This window comes from Manacus candei, unplaced genomic scaffold, assembly GCF_025592945.1.
Source record: "Manacus candei isolate 608988 ecotype Guabito, Panama unplaced genomic scaffold, ASM2559294v1 h1tg000053l, whole genome shotgun sequence".
In the NCBI taxonomy this organism is placed as follows: domain Eukaryota; kingdom Metazoa; phylum Chordata; class Aves; order Passeriformes; family Pipridae; genus Manacus; species Manacus candei.
In genome coordinates this window covers 3,719,082-3,738,672 of record NW_026138101.1, presented here as the reverse complement: position 1 = coordinate 3,738,672, position 19,591 = coordinate 3,719,082, and the positions used below count along the sequence as shown (strand labels likewise).

Here is a 19,591-nt window from a genome sequence, read left to right as displayed (position 1 = left end):
GCCCCGTCCCTCCCCTCGGGCGCCGGCGGGGGGAGGATCCGGCCGGCGGGGCCGTGCCCAGCCCAGCCCCTGCGCCGCCCCACACGCCCGCACCGGCACCGACACCGACACCGGCTCCGGCACCAGCTCCGGCACCAGCTCCGGCTCCGCTCGCTCCCCGCGCCGGGGCCGCCGCCGCCCCTCCCGCCCCGCCCCGCCCGCCGGGACCCGCCGCCCCGGCATGAAGGTGCTTCGGCACAAGATCGAGCTCCTGACAGGTACGGCCCGGCCCCCCCGTGCTGGGCAGCGGGGAGGGGGGAGAAGCGAGGAGGGGCGATGGGGTGCGGGGAGTAGGAGCCTTCAGCCCCTGCCTGGGAGATGGAGCTGCCCCCCCACCCCTCTGGCCCGCTGCCTTTGCTCCCCCAGGTATGGGCTGCCGCCCGTAGGATCGTTTTTGGGGTACGGGGGCTGATGCCTTGCTGCAGCGGGGAAAGCCCAGGCCGGTGGCGCTGGGGGAAGGGGAGACGGAGCCGGCAGCCCCCTGGCAAGGGGGGGCGGCACAGCAGGCAGCCGGGGGACTGCTGGAGCATCCCTGCGGTGCCTCTCTGCTCCTCAGACAGCCTCCCCCGGGAGTCTCCTGGCTGCCTGAGTGCCCCGAGGAATGGGCTGGGCTGGGCTGGGAAGGAGGCTGCTCTTAGCAACAGCCACTGTGAGACTGCCTGAGCCCCCACAAAGCCCCCCGCTGCCACCACCCCTCCCCGACCCTGCGATGCTCAGCCCCTGCGTCAGTGGCACCGGGTCCCCTGGCCTGGTGGCTCTGGTGGTGTGGCTGCCCGTTTCTGCTTCCCCCAGTTGCACCACACTGTTAGGCTGGGTTGTGGAGGCTGCTGGGGTGAAGACCTGTGCCCCTCATGGGGGCAGAGCAAGCTGTGGGTGTTCACCCTGCACTGGTGGGGCGGGATGTGGCCCAGGCTGTGTCACACTGGGGTTTTCCCCACAGTGTGGGGACCACACAGTGCTCCTGCTCGGGGGGGGGGGGGGGGGGCAATTCTGTGGGCATGCAGCCGTGTCTCAGACTGGGTTGCAGGTTCCCTTCTTCCCTCTCCCAGCCTTGCTGGAGGCTGCCTTGGCTTCACTGCCTGGCAGGGGCCAGCCCTCACTTCTCCAGCTCTGCCTCCCCGTCTGTTGCACACTGCTCAGTTAGCCTGGAGTATCCGTGCCAACATCCCGTGGGTGCCGCATCCGTGCCAGGGCAGGACACAGGTAGTCAGTGGGGAGACTCCTGTGAGGCTGGTGCAACATCTGAGTGACCCCTGCCCTCCAACCAGCATAATAATAATTATTATTATTAATAATAATAATAACAATAACATCAACAATATATTTTTGTGCTATGAGCTGGTTCTCCTCCAATAATCCAGCAGTGGGCTGCAGATCCCTGGGGAAGGTAAGCCAGCATGACTGTTCCTGACCCCATCTACATATGCAGTGCCAGGGCCCTGTTGGGCCAAAGCACTTATGTCCTGCTGAGTTTGGGACTAATTGGGAATTAGGGAAGAGGTGTATCCCAGCTGTGTGCAGGAAATGGTGGCATCACACTGGGAAGGCAGAGTGGGAGCAGAGATGGGTGCGTTTGGGGTGGCACCCTGTGAATGGGTGCTTGTTGGAGGGGATTGGGGTGAGCTGCAAGGAAAGGGGCTTGTTTTTGGACACATTACCTTGGCATGAGATGGGAGCCAAGTTGTTTTGGCTTCCTCACCAGCACTCCTCACTGATAGCAGCCCAACTGGGCTGGGTGAGACTGCCCACAGCCCCACTGCTGCGCTGCCAGGAGCAGGGATGAGGGTTGGCAAGGGAAGCAGAGCACACAGGGAAGGTGGCAGAGTGGCTGTGACCCTGCTCACAGCCTTTGGCACCCATGGGACTCCCCTATGTACTGATCCCTCCTCTGCTCCCACACTCAGCACCACTTCAGGTGACTGTCCATCGTGCACTGAGGATGCTGGTTAGTGCGGGGCTCTGCCATGTCCCTCTCGAGCCAGCTGTGCCCCCCCACGGGAGCAAGGTCACGGGGCCTTTGCTCATTGCTCACCCACCCTCCCGCCCATATTAGCTGGAGGCTTTAATTAATAAAGGCATTCACCATACACTGAGTGCTGTTGGCACAGGCAGCACGGGACGGCTCCTGCTCCCTTCCAGACCCCGCTATCGGTGAGGCTCATTTTTCTCCCATGTTTTACCCCAGGGTTGTGGGGTTGCTGGGTCGGTGGCTCTGCAGGCTGTGTTGTCTCAGCTGTGCTGGTGGGCTGCAGGCCAGGGTTTTCCCCATGCACGAAGCCCTTTCTCCAGCAGCAGCAGCCCAGCCTGGAGCACACTCCCTGTGGGGCTGAAGGCACTTCTCCTCCCTTGGGCTTTGTGTGGCCTCTGGCCTGGAGGGACCCTCTGTGCATGGAGACTGCTGGTGCTGGGTGCCCTGGGACTCCCGAGAGGCTTCACAGTGGTGTTTCTCCCTCCAAACAGTTCTGGATTGTTGGATGGCTCCCAAGGAGCAAGGCAAAGTGCCGTGTCTGCAGAAAGCAGGCAGGTGGCACAGCCTGCTTGAGTTTTGAATAGAAAACCCGGTCAGATGAGCAAAAGCTGGCTTTAGAGGGGAGTTTATGACCAGCTCCTGTATTCGTGGGGCCCTTTCAATGCTCATGGCATTGCTTGGACTTTCCACATTGTCAGCCCAGGCTGATCTAGGTTTGGAGGTGGACAAAGTGGGGAGCAGGCTTGGCTGAGGCTGTGCAGATGGAGTGGAGTCTGTGTCTGCTGTGGTGCAAGCACAGCCCATACCATCCCTGTTATGTCCAGGGAGATTGTACAGGGTGGGAAGCCAGTGGAGAGGGTCTGGGATCAATGCTGGCCGATTTGGAGCAGCAACAACTTGTCTGAAGGCTTGGCCTTGGGAAATGGGTAGAAACAGAGGCTGCAAAGGCAATGCCTGAGGTCTGGATCCTGCCTGAGTGCAGATAATCCCCTTGCACTGGGACTTGCCAGTTACCCATCCCATCTATACACAGGATTGTTCCCTGTGTCCCCATGTCTGTCACCCTCTGTGCGCAGCCAGCTGCTGATCTCCTTAAATCCCTCTGGTTCTGAGCTGGGCTTGTGCCTGGGGGTGTTTGTGGAAGTGCCAGCACTGGGGGTACAAAGTCCCTGGTCAGCAGCACGAAGTCTCACAGTGCTGCTGAGCAGCAGCTCCATGGAAAAGTCTGTCCCTGCAAGCCCTGGGGCTGAGGTGCCGGCTGGCCAGCACCTGCTTCATGGGCAAGGAGAAGACTTTGGGAGCAAAGGCTGCACATTCTGTTTTCTCCCATTACTATACAAACTTCAGGTTGTCTCTCTGCTCTCTTTCTGCTTGGAACATCCCTCTGCCTTTCCGGCATGGCTGAGAAACATCGCCCCTTGCTCTGGCTGTGCAAGGAGATCTTCCTCTGTCCCATCCATACCTATCTGCAACCTAAAACCAGCCAAAAAGTTGGAATTTCTCTCTTTGATCGATGCTGAAGGCTGGGATGGGAATTGGGATGTTCTTGCCCTGGTGCTTATGAGGTGACCAGCATGGACAGATGAGGTTGGTCTCTCACTTTGCATAAAACTGTGCCCTGGAGACAGGTTTGTCTTTAACTGGGAGAACTGGACCCAGGTAGGAGCTGGGAGCTGAGCTCATCTAGGCACTGTGCCTGCTTCCAGCTCTCAGTGGAGGGGCTCTCTGCGGCCCCTGGACAAGCTGAAGCACCAAGTTCCCATGGTAGCTGGGTGGAGTGAAGCTGATTTGGGTCCCATCCCAAAAGGCTCCAGAGGGCTGGGGCGAAGGGGACAGAGGCAGGACCTGCCCTGACACCTCCCTTGCCCTGGGCAGGGCTGCTGCTGCAGGAGATGACCATGGCAGGGCTGCACGAGCTGCGCTTCACCGAGGAGAAGCCGCTACTGCGGGGACAGGACGCCGAGCTGGTGAGTTTGGTGACCTCACTGGCTCCAGCTCCTGCACACAATGCAGGTGCTTGGGAGGGGTTGTGTGCTGGTATGGGGCATGTGTGGTACTCTGTGCATGTGTGCTGGTGTTGGGCACACGTATGTGCACATGTGTGGTGTGCAGTGTGTGTGGGTGAGCGCGGGGTCGGGTTTGACGGGATGGGGGGTGTGTGTGCAGACATGGCACATACATGCTCATACACACTCGTGTGTGTGCACACAGGTAGTGCGTGCACCTGTGTGCAGGTGTTGTAGATGTGGGTGTATGTGTGCACATGCGTGGGCTCTGGGGAGTGGGTGCCTGTGTTGTCAGGGGGCTTTGGGAGCTGGGTGGGCAGAGGGTGCTGCGGAATTGAGGTCCCTAATGGCTCCTTCTCCTGCTCCTTCTCACCCCAGGAGAACTCAGATGTCTTCCTCTCCACTGTGGACACAGACTGGAAGGTAGGACCAGCCATGGGTGATGTCCCCCACCCTGGGTCTTGTGTGGGACCGCGTCCTGTGGCTGGGGAAGGCTGCGGGGCTCTGAGCGGACCCGGGGGCGTTGCTGTCCCTCCTTCCATGGGGTTGCAGTGCCTGGCTGGTGCCTGTGCATGGGGCTGCACATCCATCGTGGTCCTTGTCAGGAGGGGATGGGGGACATGCTGCCAGCCATGCTCTGTGCTGGCGCTCAGATGTGGCTGGTGGGCACTTGGCCATGGGCTGGGGACAAAACCTTTAAAACAGGCAATTTCTTCTCAGGAAGGCAGAGCTGCTTTTCCAGCCCCTTTACCATTGCCATGGCAATGGTTTCCTGGGCAATGCCAGCTCCCTGCTTACATAAGGATGTTTGAAAGCCTCTTTCTTTTTTGGAGGGCTGGGGCATTACCCCCTGTACCACCCACCTCTCTTGGAGAACAGGGCCCCTCTGCTCCCTTGGCTAGCACCTGCCTGCCTTGTACCTCCATTTCACCTCTCCAGAGGAGCCCCACAATATGGCTTCAGGGATCGTGGTGGGGAGAGCTCATGCCTGGCTCCTCTGTTGGTCTTTGTCCCTGTCATACCTCTGCCCAGGCTCATCGAGCACCAGGCTCCCTCTGCAGAGACTGGACGATAGGGAGGGAGGGTAGTTGGGCTGCCAGACCCCAGCTTGCTGCCTGTCCCTCTCCTAAAGCATCCCTTCTCCCAGGGGACACCAGTAATTGACTTGAGGTTGTATTTTGCCACTTTGCTAGCAACTGGGACCACTGGGAGGGTGGGCTTGGGTGGTGCTGGCTGAGCCCTGACAGGTCTGGCGCTGAAATAACAGCACCTGTAAGGGTAAAATAAATCTGGATTTCATTCATCCTGGGAGAGGGACAGGGGAGCACAGGTCCCTGTTTTAGCAGCCCCAAATCAGTGCCCAGACTTCTGGTGCTGTTCTGCTTGGTGTCTGTCACCTTGTGGTGGCAGGATGCTGATCAGGGAATGAGACCTTTTGTCAGGATGCTGCGTGGTGGCTGCTGTGGTTCACAGAGTGGCAGACTTCTTGTGGCCCTCTTGAAAGCCATAAAATAATTAAAAAATGGCAGTGGTCAGAAAAGAAATGGTGCCCTTTCCAGCAGCTCCAAAGCTGGTGAGATGCTGGGGTTGTGAGTGGCAGGGTGTGCAGGGCTGGGCTGCTCCTTCCTCTGCTTGCTCAGGGTTCCTGTTGGCCACTGGAGGGGAGACCAAACTATCTGGTATCACCAAAATGAGGGCAAAGAGGAAGATGGAGATGTGGAAGGAGAGGGAGGTGGCCGTGCCAGGCTGCTCAGACCTCCCAGTAGCACCACAAGGACCAGTATGACTCTTGCTCAGCTGTGCTGGGGCAGGGTTTGGTTGGCACTCAGGATGCTAAAGAGCAGTGACCCTCCCAGGACAATCTGCATGCCAGTATTTCAGGGATAGGCCCACGGTGATGCCGAACCACGTCCCTGGTGGTGCCAAGTGGAATGGGTATGGGCGGCAAATGCCACAGTGATGCGTCTCCATCCCCTCGGGACCTAAAAAAGGAACTGGGCAAAGATCAACGAAATTTTTCTCAAGCCAACCGGGCCCTGTGCCCTCTTGGTTCCAATCCAAGAGCCTCAGGGTAGGAATGGGATGAGTTTCTCAGGCTGTGCCAGGGCAACCCCCTCCTTTTGCCCACCCTGGCGTTTGCAGGTTGGCTCTGTGCAGAGGCTGGGGGCTGCCTGCCATTCCTTGGGGAGATCTTACCCTATTTTCTAGGCTCACCTCCTTGGGATAATTCAATCTATCCCCCAGCTTAAGTCTTCCCTGTCCCTCTGCTCCTCCCCAGAGCCAGTCACTGCTCCCTTGGCAGGATGCTCAGGCCTGGCTGGGGCAGTGGTGGGGAGTGGGAAGCCCCCACTGCTGCCAGCTGAAGTGAAGCTCTGGGGGCTGCTGACATAAGCCAAGGTGCAGGAGTGCCAGGGGCAGGTGCCCTGAGACCTGGATGCCCTGCATCCAGCAGGAGGTCTGGGCCACCCGCCAGGCAAATGGGCTAGTAGCCAAAGGGGTGGCAATCCCATTTGATGCTATTCAAGCAAAGTCAGCCTTGCTCAGCCCTCCCATCTCCCTGCAACCCTTTTGCTTTCATGCTTTACTTCACCATGGCTCTTCCACCCCTTCTCTCCTCTCCTTTGCCACCTTCTGTCTTTTTTTGCCCCTCTGCATCTCTTGTTTTTTTCCCACGGGCTGTGGCTGCTCAGGCAGCAGGGCTGGGGAAAGCAAAAATGGCACCTGGAGGTGTGAATGGCTTTGTACCTGTGCCAGGAACCACCTGAGAGCTGGGCTTTCCTCACACAGCCGTGGGACTCCTCCATCTGAGATTGTCCAGCTTTGTGCCAGTTCTGCAAAGCTGGCAGTGGTGCTGGGATGGGCAGGGACAGGCAGGGTGCAAGGGGATGGCACCCAGAGATTGCTGGGGGGGTTTGGGGCTGTGGTGGCACGAGGCTGTCCATGGGTGAGAGTTGCAGGCAGATGGAATTGCTCTCTCACAAAGCCTTGTTGGAATCAGGGAAGAAACCATCTGCTTGCATGCATGTACACATGGGGATACACGTGTGTGTGTGTATGTGTGTGTGTGTGTGTGTGCACAGCATGTGTCAGTCCAGGGACAGGATCCAACCCCTTGGTGCTGCTGGGTTGCCTTTCCTTTGCCTTATTTACCTGCCACTGGCGATGTCCAGGTTGGGGCTAAATCCTGCACTTCCCCTGCCTGCCATCATCCCGCAGCAGGTGGGATGACTGTGCTACTGGGTAAGGTAACAGAGGTGTCTGTGCAGTGTTCACGTGTGTACATGTGTGTGCCCCTCTGTGCACATATGTCCGAGGTTCTGCATGTGTGCAGGTTTTTGTGCATCCCTGAGCATCAGTGATGGCCATGGCATACATGCTAAGCACACGGGAGAAGGATGCAGCAGGCGTGCTCTTAGTATGCACATGACCATGGACATACGTGTACAGGAACATGTGCTGACACAGACACACTGGGCCTGGCCCCGTGGGGGGTGTGCACAAGTATTTTGTGGGGTATGTGTGCTTCAGTAGGTATATCAATTTTTCCAAGGTTTGCATGCACAGATGTGGTTTTGCCTGGTCCCTGTGTGCCCATGTTGGTACGTGTTCCTGTGCATGTACATGCGTGGTCACGTGCACACATGGAGCACGCCTGCCTCATCCTCCTCCTGCTTGTTTCATGTGTACCCATGTCCATCTGTGTGTGCTGCCTGTGCATCGCTGCAGGGCCTTTGCCTGGCTGGCTGTGGGCTCGACCATGATTGTGCATGTTTGTGTGGGGCTGGGTTCCATGTGTGTGCAGTGGGTGCAGGGAGCATGGATGGGCTCTTCCCTGACCGTGCTGGGTCTGTCGTGAGAGGTGCGAGTGCAGCCCGGTCCAGACACCCCGCCTGTGTCTGTCTGCCGAAAGAGGGAAGATGGAGAAGGTACCGCACGGTGCCAGGCGTTTTTTCTTCATAAACAAGGGTATTTGGGGCCAATTGGAGCATGAATAATTCCCGCGGCAGCCAATGGCTGAGTGCTGGCTCCATCGCGGCGCTCGCCTGCAATGGAGGCCAAACCTGCCGAGGGGGAAGGGAGAGGGAGGGCTTAGCGCAGGGCTGGGGCTCCGCTATAAATCGAGGCGAGAGGCTGAGCCAGCGCAGAGCTCTGCTTCGCCCCAGCCCTCTGCACTGCCGGGAGCCCGTGCTTGGCCCACACTGCCAGCGCATCCTCATCCACCCACTTCCTCACCATGCCGGAGTGCTGGGATGGGGTAGGTACTGCCGTCCCCGTGTTCGCTGCCCTCCCTTCCCAGGGAATTTTGCCCCAGTGTCTCTCCTGCTTGCCCAGGCTGGGCCTTTGCACCCAGCAGGGCTCGTTGTGGGTCAGTCAGGCATTGAGGCAGGAGGGACCCACTGCTGGGGAGCCCTTCTTTCCCCCAGCCCTGCTGCCGCATCCCTGACGTGCCGCAGGTTTTGGGGACGCATTGTCCTTGAGCGTGTCCTCCCCGAGCCTGGCGGAGATGCTGCGCCGAGGCTGAGGGTGAGTGGCTGCGTCCCGTGCTGGGGCTGTGTGCTGATGGGGGGGTTCACTGCCCCTTCCCCACCCCCTGGGTTGCAGAGGGAGAAGGTCTCTTGCTGTTTTGAAGCAATCCCTCGGTTGCTTTCCGGCCTCTGGGTGATGGCAACACCCGATGGCAACAGGCTGGTGAGTGAGGTGGGAGCACTGCAGCGGTGAGCAGGTAACCTGGACATGGGTGGGCTCTGTCAGACACCTATTGGTGCTGAGACCTGCACGCCCCTCCTCGCTGGGGCTGTGGGTTTTCTATGCCTCTCTCTCCTTGCTGCCTGCATCCCCTGCATCCCCAGCCTCTCCCCTCCAGAGAGCATCCCTGCGGCAAAGGGCAGGGCTGTGGTACCCAGCGGTGCTGCAGAGGCTGCACCATGGGCAGGATGTGCCTGGCTTGGCGGGGGGTGGGGAGCAGGAGGTAGCAGTGCTGAGGATGGATCCACTACCTTGGGCATGTGATTTTGGGGTAGGATTGAAGGCTGAGCTGTTTGGGCTCTGATGGGGACCGTGAGCATGGTGATGGCAAGGAGGCAGCCCTGTGCCCAGGATCAGAACACATGGATGCCTCCTGCTCTGTGACCTTGGGCCAGGCCCTTCCTCTGCCTCAGTTTCCTAATCTGTTTTGCAGAGGGATGTCCCTGCTCATGGACTGCTGCACGATGCAGCTGCAGGGGGTGGAAGGACAGCTGTGGATGAGGGCTGGTGGGGTCAAGGTGCCCTTGGGGGCCGAGAGTTGTCTCCACAGTCCTTGAGGTGCCTTCAGGTGCTGTGCTCCCCCAGGGACAGCAGATCTCGGTGAGGGGAGGCACTGCAGTGAGGAGACCCTGTCCTGAGGCGGTTCCTCCCACCCGAGGCCTGTGTCCTTCAGAGTCCTTGGTGGCGCGTGACCCGCGTGAGCATCCACGTACCTGCTCCCCTCCCACCAGCCCATCCGTGGGGCTGCTGGTGCCAGCAGTGAGGTCTGTGATGGTTGGGCACCCTGCCATCATCTCCTGCCTGGCCCTGCCCAGCACATGATGCTCCTGCACCCACCAGATCCCAGCCTCTAGGTCACTGCCAGTGGACTGGCTGGCAGGTGTGAGCATCTGGAGGGGACCTCTGGTCCCTTGTCCCTGGGCAGCACCTGGGCTCACAGCCTTGGTTTCCCTTGCTGGCTGGGAACAAGGGCCAGGGCAGCAAGGCTGGAGCCCTCCTAAACAGGGAAACTGAGACACGGGGTAGTCTTGTTCTCTGTATGAGGGCACTGGCATTTCAGACCAAAGGTTTCTAAAGTTACTTTAGCTGTAATTTTGGGAGCTGGTTGCAGCGTTTCCTGGAATGGTGTCTGGGTTCTGACCTCTGCCTGTTTGTCCCAGGCACAGCGAATCACTTCCCAGCTAGGCCATGCTGTGAAGCCCCACCCTGTTGCCAAAATTTCCTCAGTCCCAGGCCCTCGAAGATCTCCTGTCCTGTCTTGTGGTCCACCTGTCCCATCCCATGATCCTCCTTTCTCAAGCCCTCTTGGATCCCATCCCTTGATCCCACCCTGCGATCCCATCCCATGATACACATGTCCAATCCTAAATGCTATGATCTTATCCAAAGTCTTCCCTTCCCATCCCTTCCCTTCCCTTTGGGAGCTGATGGAAGCTGGGAGCATTTGTATGTGATTTGTCCTGCTTTCTACCACCTCTGGGATGCCCAAAGGTGGTTTTTTTTTCCCTGGAACAGCTGCCCCTCTTTCCCTTGTCCTCCCATGGGACCAGCCATGTGGGGAAGCATGCACCCAGCGAAGGGTGTGATGGCAGGGCAGGAGAGGATGTCTTAGGGCAGGTGGGCATCACCCCATCTCTCCTCTTCCCCCAGGAACATGACATTGAGACCCCCTATGGGCTGCTGCACGTGGTCATCCGGGGCTCTCCCAAGGGGAACCGCCCGGCCATCCTGACGTACCACGACGTGGGGCTCAACCGTGAGTGCTGCTCCCTGGGCCCAGGGTGCAAGGGCAGGTGGGAGTGAGCCCAAGGCTGCATGGGGTGCCAGGACATAGGGCCAAAACCCCTGGCTCAGCTCCTTTGCCTCCTCCCATGGAGGGTTCCCCGGCTGCATTCGGTCCCCCCAGGCATCTGGAAGCATGGGGAGAGTTTGGATGCTCAGAGCCCAAAGCCCAGGCCAGGCACAGCCAGGAGTGCTTGGCTGCCCTGGTGCTGTCTGTCTGCCTGCCCACACCAGGCAGGGATGGCACAAGGGGGGTGCAGGGTTGGTCCCCACTGCTGCCACCACCACCAGCCTGTTGGTATTCAGAGCATGGACCCAGCTGGCAGCAGGATGTAGTGGGGGACAAAAGAGACTGGGAATGGCAGAGAAGGAGGGACCTTGTCAGGAGGGGAAGGAGTGACCCTGGGCAGAGGCTCTGGATGTGGAGACGCTGTACTTTCTATCAGCCTGCAGCCTTGGTCCTGCACCCCAGACCCCTGCCCTGGGCTGTGCCCTCCAGCTGAGCCAGGAAGCCCAATTCCCTGTGAGCAGGGAGAAGCATTTCCTGCTCTGCTGGCAGCTGAGGCTGAGTCACTGACACACAACGTGAGCTGCCTCAGCATCACAGCAGCTCTGTCGTGTCCAGGTACACGTCACGTTGGCTGCAATGGGCCCTACAACTGCCTCATCCCACATTCTGGGAGGGATATCCTGGCACTGATGCCATAGGGCAGGACCCCTCCAAGCCCCAGCAGTGTCTGTATCCTGCTGCAATGGCAGGGGCCTGTCCACAGCAGCACTGTGCCTGTTTCTTTGACCGTTTCCAAGCAGGCAGATTTGCAACTGTTTCTTAAATCCCATGTTTGCTTGAGCCCTTTCTGGGGATTTTGGATGGGGCCAAAAATACTCCAGGCTGCTAATCCCACTGCCTGCTGGGTGGTCTTGCGGCCCTGGGCTTTGAATCCCCCAGTCCCATCCCTCCAAGGCTCATCAGTGAGGCTCACCCCAAACTCCTCATCCTCCTGGCTGTGTCTGTCCATCTCTGTGCCTCCCGACACCTGTAGGGATGCAGCCCTTGCTGCAGCAGCTGTGGTCTCTGCTGCAGGGATGAGGAGCGTGGAGGGAAGGGGATGGGATGGCTTTGGTGGCATCTCACCTCCTGCTTGAAGGGCAGAGGGAGGGCATGCAGCCTCTCTCCATGCTCCCCTGACCCACCAGGCCCCAGTGCCAGGGTGTTTGGTCTCTGATCTCTGCCTGCCCTTTGACAGACAAGCTTTGCTTCAACACCTTCTTCAACTACGAGGACATGCAGGAGATCACGAAGCACTTTGTGGTGTGCCATGTGGATGCGCCGGGCCAGCAGGCAGGAGCCTCACAGTTCCCTCAGGGGTAGGTGCCAGTTTGTTCAGTGGCCCACTGTGCCCACCAGGATGTCACCTCCCTGTCCTTTGGGTTGGCAGTCGTGCCCTGCCTGTGGGTCTCTCCAGACTGTGTCAAAGCCCATGGCAGACGACTGGCCCAGGGTGAGCAATGGGGTGGTTTGCAAGTGGGTGGCATTTCCCTGCCCACTTCAGGCAGGCAAGCTGCCCCAGATACCCCACTCTGAACAGGGTCCATAACCAATATTCTGTGCCTCCAGGTACCAGTATCCATCCATGGACCAGCTGGCTGCCATGTTACCCAGTGTGGTGCAGCATTTCGGGTGAGTCAGCCTCTCCTCCATGGCTGCTGATTGAGAGTCCTGGGCAGGGAGAGGGGTAGAAAGCAAGGGTTTGGGGTTGGGAGTTGTCCCTGTAAGCTGGCAGCCTGCAAATCTTCTTCTGCCCAATGCTGTGGGTGGAGGGATGTCCCAGGGAACATGTACTGGAGCTGACTGTCCCACCCTACCCACCTCTCCATATTTGCAGGTTCAAGTACGTGATCGGGATCGGTGTTGGGGCAGGAGCCTACGTGCTGGCCAAGTTTGCGGTGAGCCTGGGGCTGGGATGGGCTGGCCCTGAGTTGCTGGTACCTGCTGTCAGCCAAGGGCATGGGGAAAAGCAGGAGCTGACACCTCCAGGCAGTCTCTGCTGCTGCAAAGGCTCGTGGAGGGATGTGGGGCCAGGATGGCAGTGCCATGGCCGTGGTGTCTGGGCAGTCTCGCCACAGGTCTCCCATCGCTCCAAGGACCACATCAGCTCTGTGCAATGCCTGTGCAGTGACGCTGGTGGGGGCTGCCCAGGGCATATCTTTCCTCCCCTCTGAGCCTTTCTTCTCTTGCTCACTGCAGCTCATCTTCCCTGACCTGGTTGAAGGACTGGTCCTCATGAACATCGACCCCAATGGCAAAGGCTGGATTGACTGGGCAGCTGCCAAGGTGGGCAGGGACCTGACCCCTCCTGCTGGCCCTGGCGGCTCCCTGGGGCAGGAGCCAGCCATGGCAGTGCTGTAACTCCCTGTGCTCCCTCCACAGCTCTCTGGCCTCACCAGCACACTGCCGGACATCGTCCTGTCCCACCTGTTCAGCCAGGTAAGGGCTGTGCATCCTGCCAGCTCCCTGCCACCAGCCCCCTACCCAGCACCCGGCTGGGTCACCTGGGCTGTGCCCTTCCAGGTGCTGCAGTGCCTCTGGACCTGACCCATGCTCAGGGTCAGGGTTAGTCAAGACCTGCCTGACCTGGGGATTAGCCTTGAAGAATTTGTGACTCATGCCCATGTCCTGCCTGGGTGTGCAGCACCCCTGTGCCCAGCTGCATTGCCCAGCATCCTCCTCCTTGTCCCTGCTGACCAGCATGGCATGAGCAGGACTGGGGGAGCAGGGTATGCCCCTGACACCTGATCTCCATTCCCTCCTGGCACAGGAAGAGCTGATGAACAACACGGAGTTGGTGCAGAGTTACCGGCAGCAGATTGGCAGCGTAGTGAACCAGTTCAACCTCCAGCTCTTCCTCAACATGTATAACAGGTGAGTGCTGCAGGCAGCCCCTGTCTGTGCCAGGGTGCGGTGCTGGTGGGTGGCTCTGAGGTCACTGTGGGGACCCAGACCTGTGTTGGGTGCTGTCATCACCCTGTTGTCACCTCCAGCATAGGCAGGCAGCAGTGCAAAGTTGTCTGCCACTGCTGGCTGGGGATGTGAGAGTAGTGGTACCTGTGCCAGAGGCTTGCCATGTCCCAGAGCCCACCACAATGGGTGCACATCCCCTGGTCTCCTCTCGCACTGGATGCTGGCACAGGCCTGGGAAAGGGGGCAGAGATGCTGTCCCATGTGTGCAGGGGGTTGAGAGCCCTGCCACTCTGCTGGGTGCTGCATCCCATGGCATGGGCTCTGCTTGGGATGACTGTGACACTTCCACAAGGTGCTGGGACAGCGAGGCTGGGTGCTGCTTCCAAGGGCTGGCAGTGCCACAGTTCTTGTGCTATGGCATTGGTGGTGGCATCTGCCCATGGGCTCACGCTGGCCCTCTTTTTCCTCCATCAGCCGCAGGGACCTGGACATCAACCGGCCTGGGACTGTACCCAATGCCAAGACGCTGCGGTAAGAGTTGTGCTGGCATGGAGGGGTCCCAGGGCAGTGGAGTTCACCCAGCCCAAACCCTGACTGTGCCCCTTCCTCCTCTCACTTCCAGCTGCCCCGTGATGCTGGTGGTCGGAGACAACGCGCCTGCTGAAGAGGGGGTGGTGAGTGATGGTGTAGTGCCTGTCGGGTGGCACACAGATGATGCCCATGCGTGGGCACGCACATGTTCACTGCCTGCTCAGACACATGTCAGCTCCCATGGGAGCTGCGTGGGAGCGTGCTCGTGTGGGCACCTGTGCACATGCATCTGTGCATGGTTGCCACACCTGGAAAACCTCCCCTTTTTCATATGCCCAGACGTGCTCACAGTGTGCCCACTCAGATGTGTCGGCACACGGGCACACTCCCTGCTTGGCCTCGTGCACCCAAACAGCTGCTGGGGTCCTTCCACACATCCACGTGGTTGTCCACCCTTGCACAGTCAGCCACAGTAGTGTGCAGGTGGCCACATTTGTATGGGAGGTGTTACTGCACACTCGCCCCCCTCCTCCATCACATGAACCTCTGTGAACGTGCACATGAGCACCCCTGTGTGTGTGTACACACGTGTGTGACACACGGAATGCCTCACCAGCCACCCTCAGCTCCCTTTCCAGCCCTCACCCAGACACTGCCTGGTAGAAGGAAAGTCCCCTCTGTCCCATGGCACAGGATGGTCATTCTGCAGGCTCACGGCTCGCCTAGTGTCCTGTCTCCTCCTGGCTAGGGTGGGATATGCCAGCTGGAATGCTGTGGGCCATTGGGGGTACATGTGGGCAACTTCTGCTTGGCTCAGGGCTAATGTCATTTCTCTCACCCACAGGTGGAGTGTAACTCCAAGCTGGATCCCACCAACACCACCTTCCTGAAGGTAGGCCAGTGGCAAGGGGCAGCTAGGAGGTCCCTGCTGCCCATGAAGTGCCCCACTGCCCTCTGCCCCAGGGCTGCAGAATGTCCCCATCTCCCCATTCCAGGTCCCTCCTGGCCATTGGGGCTGGGGATGTACGGGGAGAGCAGGGTGGCCCCAGCAGTGGCATTCTGTCGTGGGTGCCAGGGGATGGTGGATGGTACAGACACCCTCCCAAACTAAGCAGGACCTTCTCTCTGCAGATGGCTGACTCCGGTGGGCTGCCTCAGGTCACACAGGTGAGCCCCCACAACTTCCCCAGTTAACTGGATATACTGGGCTCTGAGACATGTACTGGTGCTGTCCCTGGCTAGCTGGGAACGGGCTGATGAGGGCATAGGGGTCTTGTGCAGGGGCTGCCAGGGGTGGCCTGGGGCTGAGCGGGGCTCTCAGCCTTGGTGCTGCCTCAGCTCAGCCAGCTCTCTCCCTACAGCCAGGCAAGCTGACCGAAGCCTTCAAGTACTTCCTGCAAGGCATGGGCTACAGTGAGTGCCGGGACTGGGCGTGGGGCTGGCGTGGGGCTGTGTGTGCACATGTGTGTGTGCCTGTGTGCACGTGTGCTGACCCTGCTGCCAGAGAGGAGCCTGGCACTGCTGTGTGTCCATCCTGATGGAGAGCTGCATGTGTCTGTGACTCTGTATGTACAGGTGTGGATCATGTCTGTCTGTGTGTCTGCAGGGGCACGGGATGTACAGGCTCTGTGTGCACACAGACGTGTGTACAAGGGCTCTGTGTGTACATACGTGTGTGGACAGGGTCTCTGTGCAAGTGTGCACACGTGTGTGTGTTTGTGTGAGCACAAGCAGGGGCTGTGTGTGTGCAACAAAGACGAGCAAGTCGGTGTGCACAAGTCTGTGTGAACATGTGTTTGCTTAGGTCCATGACCACGTGTGTGTATGTGTTTGGGTCTGTGCATACCTGTGCGTGCATGCAAAAGTCCATGTGCACACGTGTGTGTTTGCAGGTCCATTGCACGTGTGTGTGTGTGTGTGTGTGTGTGTGTGTGTGTGTGTGTGTGTGTGCAGTTCTGTGTGCCCATGTGCAGGTCCATGTGCAGGCACACTTGGGGCTGGGTGGGGGCTCCTGGCTCAGTGGAGCCCAGAGAGGGCTGATGCTCTCTCTCTGCCCTCCCTGCCCTTCTCCCGCTCCACCCCTGCAAGTCACCCACCTGAAGGATCGGAGGCTGAGTGGAGGCACAGGTACTGCTCAGAGCTGCTCAGCCCATGCCCTCTGCTGCATGGTGCCTGCCTGGCCTGTGCCCTCGAGCTGCCTGGGCACCTTTGGGAGCAGCCTGGGTGCAGGACTGGCCCTTCCCAGCCAGATGCCCACTGCCTCGCTCCGCTTTGCCTGAGCCAGGGCTGGGGGCTGAGAAATGGCACTTGGAGAAGCCCCCCTCCATGCAGGCACAGCCTCAGCAGCGTGTCCACTGTGCTCTCCTCCAGCTGTCCAGGAGCTGTGCCTGTCGGGCATCCTGGCTGGGGGAGGGTGTCACCTTCCCTGCACACCCTGGGGAGCCGGGGGAGTTCCCATCCCAGCTCGCTCCTTCCCTGGAGTGTGACAGCCGGGGGTCCCCAGTGCCTGATGCCTGGAGGTTGCATGCCCAGGAGTGGGTCTGGTGTGCAGCCTGTCCCAGGGCCACCCGGCCCTGCCCTGCCATCCCTTACCAGCCTGGAGCTGCTCATGTTGCCACAGCACTGCTTGCTGCAAGCTTGTGCCCGGGCTCATTCGCACTGGGGAGCGGGACCGGTGGCAGTGTTGGCTCAGGTGCTGGTGGTTTTCGGAGGGAGCTGAGCACCCTGGCCGTCTCTCTGTGCCCGTGCAGTGCCATCTGCCAGCATGACCCGCCTGGCACGCTCCCGCACGGCCTCCCTCACCAGCGCCAGCTCTGTGGATGGCACCCGCCCACGTGCCTGCACCCACTCGGAGAGCACCGAGGCCATGGGGCAGATCAACCACACCATGGAGGTATCGTGCTGAGGTCCACGCCCGCCACCGACGTCTCCTTCAGAGCCATCTCCCATCCGTCAGCATCCCGCCAGCACCCACCCGCCCCGTGGACATCCTCCACCAGGGCCCTCGCTTCTTTGGGGTCAATTTGTCTTCTTTGCCGCTGGCCTCACCCCCTTGTCTGGTACAGGAGAAGGAGAGGGGCTTTGTCCAGCAGTCACACATGGTTCTGCATTGGTCCTCACCCTCCCTAGCATCGGCTTGGCCCCGGCTTGGGAGGGTGGGTGGCAGGGGGACAGGGCCAGGATGGGACAGCAGGGTCAGGGTGGTGAGATGGGGACAGGATGTGGGGATGGGACGGGATGGTGGGATGGAACAGGATGTGGAGAGGACACAGGAGGTAGGTTGGTCCCCCAAGGTCAACTGATGGCTGACCAAGTCAAAAGGAAGACAGGAACAGGGAGCAGCGATTATTGGGAGGTCACTGGTCCACTCTTAGGGGTGCAGCTTCCATTTCTCCCTGATGGCCCTTTCTGGGGAGAGCTAGCACAGGATCCCCCAACACACCCAGGACCTGCTGCCCCAGAGCTGGCTGAGCCTTGTGAGAAATCACATCCCAAACTTTCTTTGCCCTAGTCATGTACCCTGAGGGCTGCCCCAGGGCAAATGGAGAGGGGTCAGCCCTGCTCCATAAGCCATCAGGGCAGGAGGGTGGCATGAGTGTCCCCCTGCCTCTGCCCACGCCCTTGCCTGTGATGGCACTTCCTTGGTCCCTTGTTACAAGAAGGATAATCACCGCCTGCCACAAAAAATGCACCGGGAAGGGGGCAGTGAGCTTGCTTGGTCCCTGTCACACTGTCAGTTCTCCTCCCAGCTCTTGGGCTGAGGCTGCCAGGGCCCAGAGACCACTGGTTTTGGGGATGTCACACAGCAAATCCCACCTCCAGTTTTGCCACAGCCTGTGGGTGTCACCACCTTGGAGCCATTAGCAATAAGATGAGACACTCCCCCTGCCATGCTGGGGAACCCTCAGCACCCTCTGCCCCACAGGGTGCATCCCCGCAAGGTGCTGGCAGTGTGGGGTGACCCATGGGACATGGGGAGCACACCAGTGTCTGGCTTTGCCTACAGAGCTGGCCAGACCCACCATGGCCCTCTAAATCCACACCCCCCACCTCCGGCACTCCGCCTGCGCGCTGAGCGAGGCGTCTCTCAAGGGCTTGGCTCCCCCCGAGCCGTGGGGCCCCATCCGGACTCCGGGTGGATCTGGTCTCTCACAGTCGGCACGGAGATCCACGTCATCCCATAACCCACCATTGGCCCGAGCTGCCAGAGCAGCAGAGCCCAGCCCCTCCTGCGCCCGGTGTAAGGCACAGGTAAGGCCCTGGCTCTGGTGATGGGTGCTCAGGTCTTCGTAGGTGTTCCATGGGGAACCTGAGCAGGGACCTGTAGGGAACCCACTGGGTGCCACCATCTGGGCGAGCAGAACCAGCCCGCTGGAAGCAGGTCCCACCCAGCCATACAAAAGCATTCGTGTCCCCCCCCACCCCGACCCCATCTGTGCTCCCCAGTGAAGGACACACAGGCCCTGGGGCTCCCAACGGGTGTAGGAGGGCTTTTGGCCCTGAGACCCGTGCCCCACACGACCCCTCACAAATTAAAAGGCCACCCCAAAACACCAGTGTCCCCGTTTGTCCCCCACTTTGTTCTGCTGTGTGCTTCCTCCTTGGTGTGACTCTGAAAGCTGCGTAGCTCCTTTTTATGGTAGATACTGCTGCGATCTCTTGTTTTTTCAGCGTGTCTTTCCAGATGATATATATATATAAATACCTATACATAATATATATATAAGGGTTTGCCCAGTCCCTGACGTTTTTGGGTTCACTCCTCCTCGCATTCTTGTCCAAGCAGTGCCGTGTGGTTTCCCTGGAGGTGGTGTGGCTGTGCTCGCCTTCAGTTCCTCACCTTGGTTTTGTTGGTGGGTTTGTTTGTTTTTCCCTGGTGGTTTGTTCTTTTGATTTTTGTTGGTTTTCCTTTTTTCCCAGTCACAGCGGAATTTAATGCATTTTCCTGTCTGAGTGCAGCCTGATTTTGTCACAGCGGCATCAAGGCTGCAGCACTCATGAGACAGCAATATGTAAACCAGATTTAACTAACCTGTTGCTGTAGAGAGGATTTACTGTGTTGGAAATAAACCAACAAACTAATAAAGATGTTGAGAACCTGCTGTGCTCTTTGTAACATGCTGCAGGGAAATGGGTCTGAGCCCACCTGGGGCCTGCCTGCAGAGATCTGGCAGGCAGGGAGGAGAAGAGGGGACACCTTGTCCACCAACCTCACTAGGGATGCCCATGGAGGAAAGCCCAGCACCCCACAGTGCACAGTGGGGAAGCTGTGGGGTGCTTTGGCTTTGGGATGCCCCATATGTCAGTAGTGGATGGAGGCTGGAAAGCTGCCACCTGTAGCCCAGTGAGACTGGTTCCAAGGGGTGCCCACTGGGGAGGAAAAAGACACATGGCTGCACAACTCAGGGGATGAGCAGAATCCTTGGGAGATCCAGCCTCACTGTCCTCTACCAGGACTGCAGGCTTCCTGTTTGTCTCCCCATCAAGGTCTGAATGTTCCAGGCCATAGCCCTTTCCAAATGCATGAAGCCTTCCCTGGGAAGGATCATTTCCTTT

At 59.3% G+C, this 19,591-nt stretch overlaps 1 protein-coding gene across 4 annotated transcripts; it reads left to right on the top strand.

The window, feature by feature from the left end:
* Positions 1-96: 96 nt before the first annotated feature.
* Positions 97-19,137, top strand: NDRG4 (NDRG family member 4). 4 transcript variants are annotated; one of them, XM_051801781.1, is made up of 17 exons: positions 97-257; positions 3,884-3,975; positions 4,393-4,437; positions 10,411-10,516; positions 11,790-11,910; positions 12,161-12,223; positions 12,429-12,489; positions 12,791-12,877; positions 12,974-13,030; positions 13,362-13,465; positions 13,979-14,035; positions 14,127-14,178; positions 14,880-14,927; positions 15,167-15,202; positions 15,397-15,448; positions 16,124-16,162; positions 16,786-19,137. In XM_051801781.1, the coding sequence occupies exons 1-17, from the start codon at positions 221-223 to the stop codon at positions 16,938-16,940; spliced, it is 1,212 nt and encodes a 403-aa protein (XP_051657741.1). In that variant the 5' UTR covers positions 97-220; the 3' UTR covers positions 16,941-19,137. The 4 variants fall into 4 exon arrangements, with proteins under 4 accessions (XP_051657741.1, XP_051657742.1, XP_051657743.1 ...); XM_051801782.1 differs by lacking the exon at positions 16,124-16,162; XM_051801783.1 differs by lacking the exons at positions 97-257; positions 3,884-3,975; positions 4,393-4,437 and adding an exon at positions 8,094-8,269.
* The last annotated feature ends 454 nt before the right edge of the window (positions 19,138-19,591 follow it).

What these genes read in the sequence shown, in the direction of transcription:
- NDRG4 (XM_051801781.1), top strand. Translation starts at nt 221, where the DNA reads ATGAAGGTGCTTCGGCACAAGATCGAGCTCCTGACAG. An exon ending in CCACGACGTGGGGCTCAACC is followed by an intron (nt 10,517 to 11,789) that starts GTGAGTGCTGCT and finishes GCCCTTTGACAG; the next exon opens with ACAAGCTTTGCTTCAACACC. An exon ending in GAGGCTGAGTGGAGGCACAG is followed by an intron (nt 16,163 to 16,785) that starts GTACTGCTCAGA and finishes GTGCCCGTGCAG; the next exon opens with TGCCATCTGCCAGCATGACC.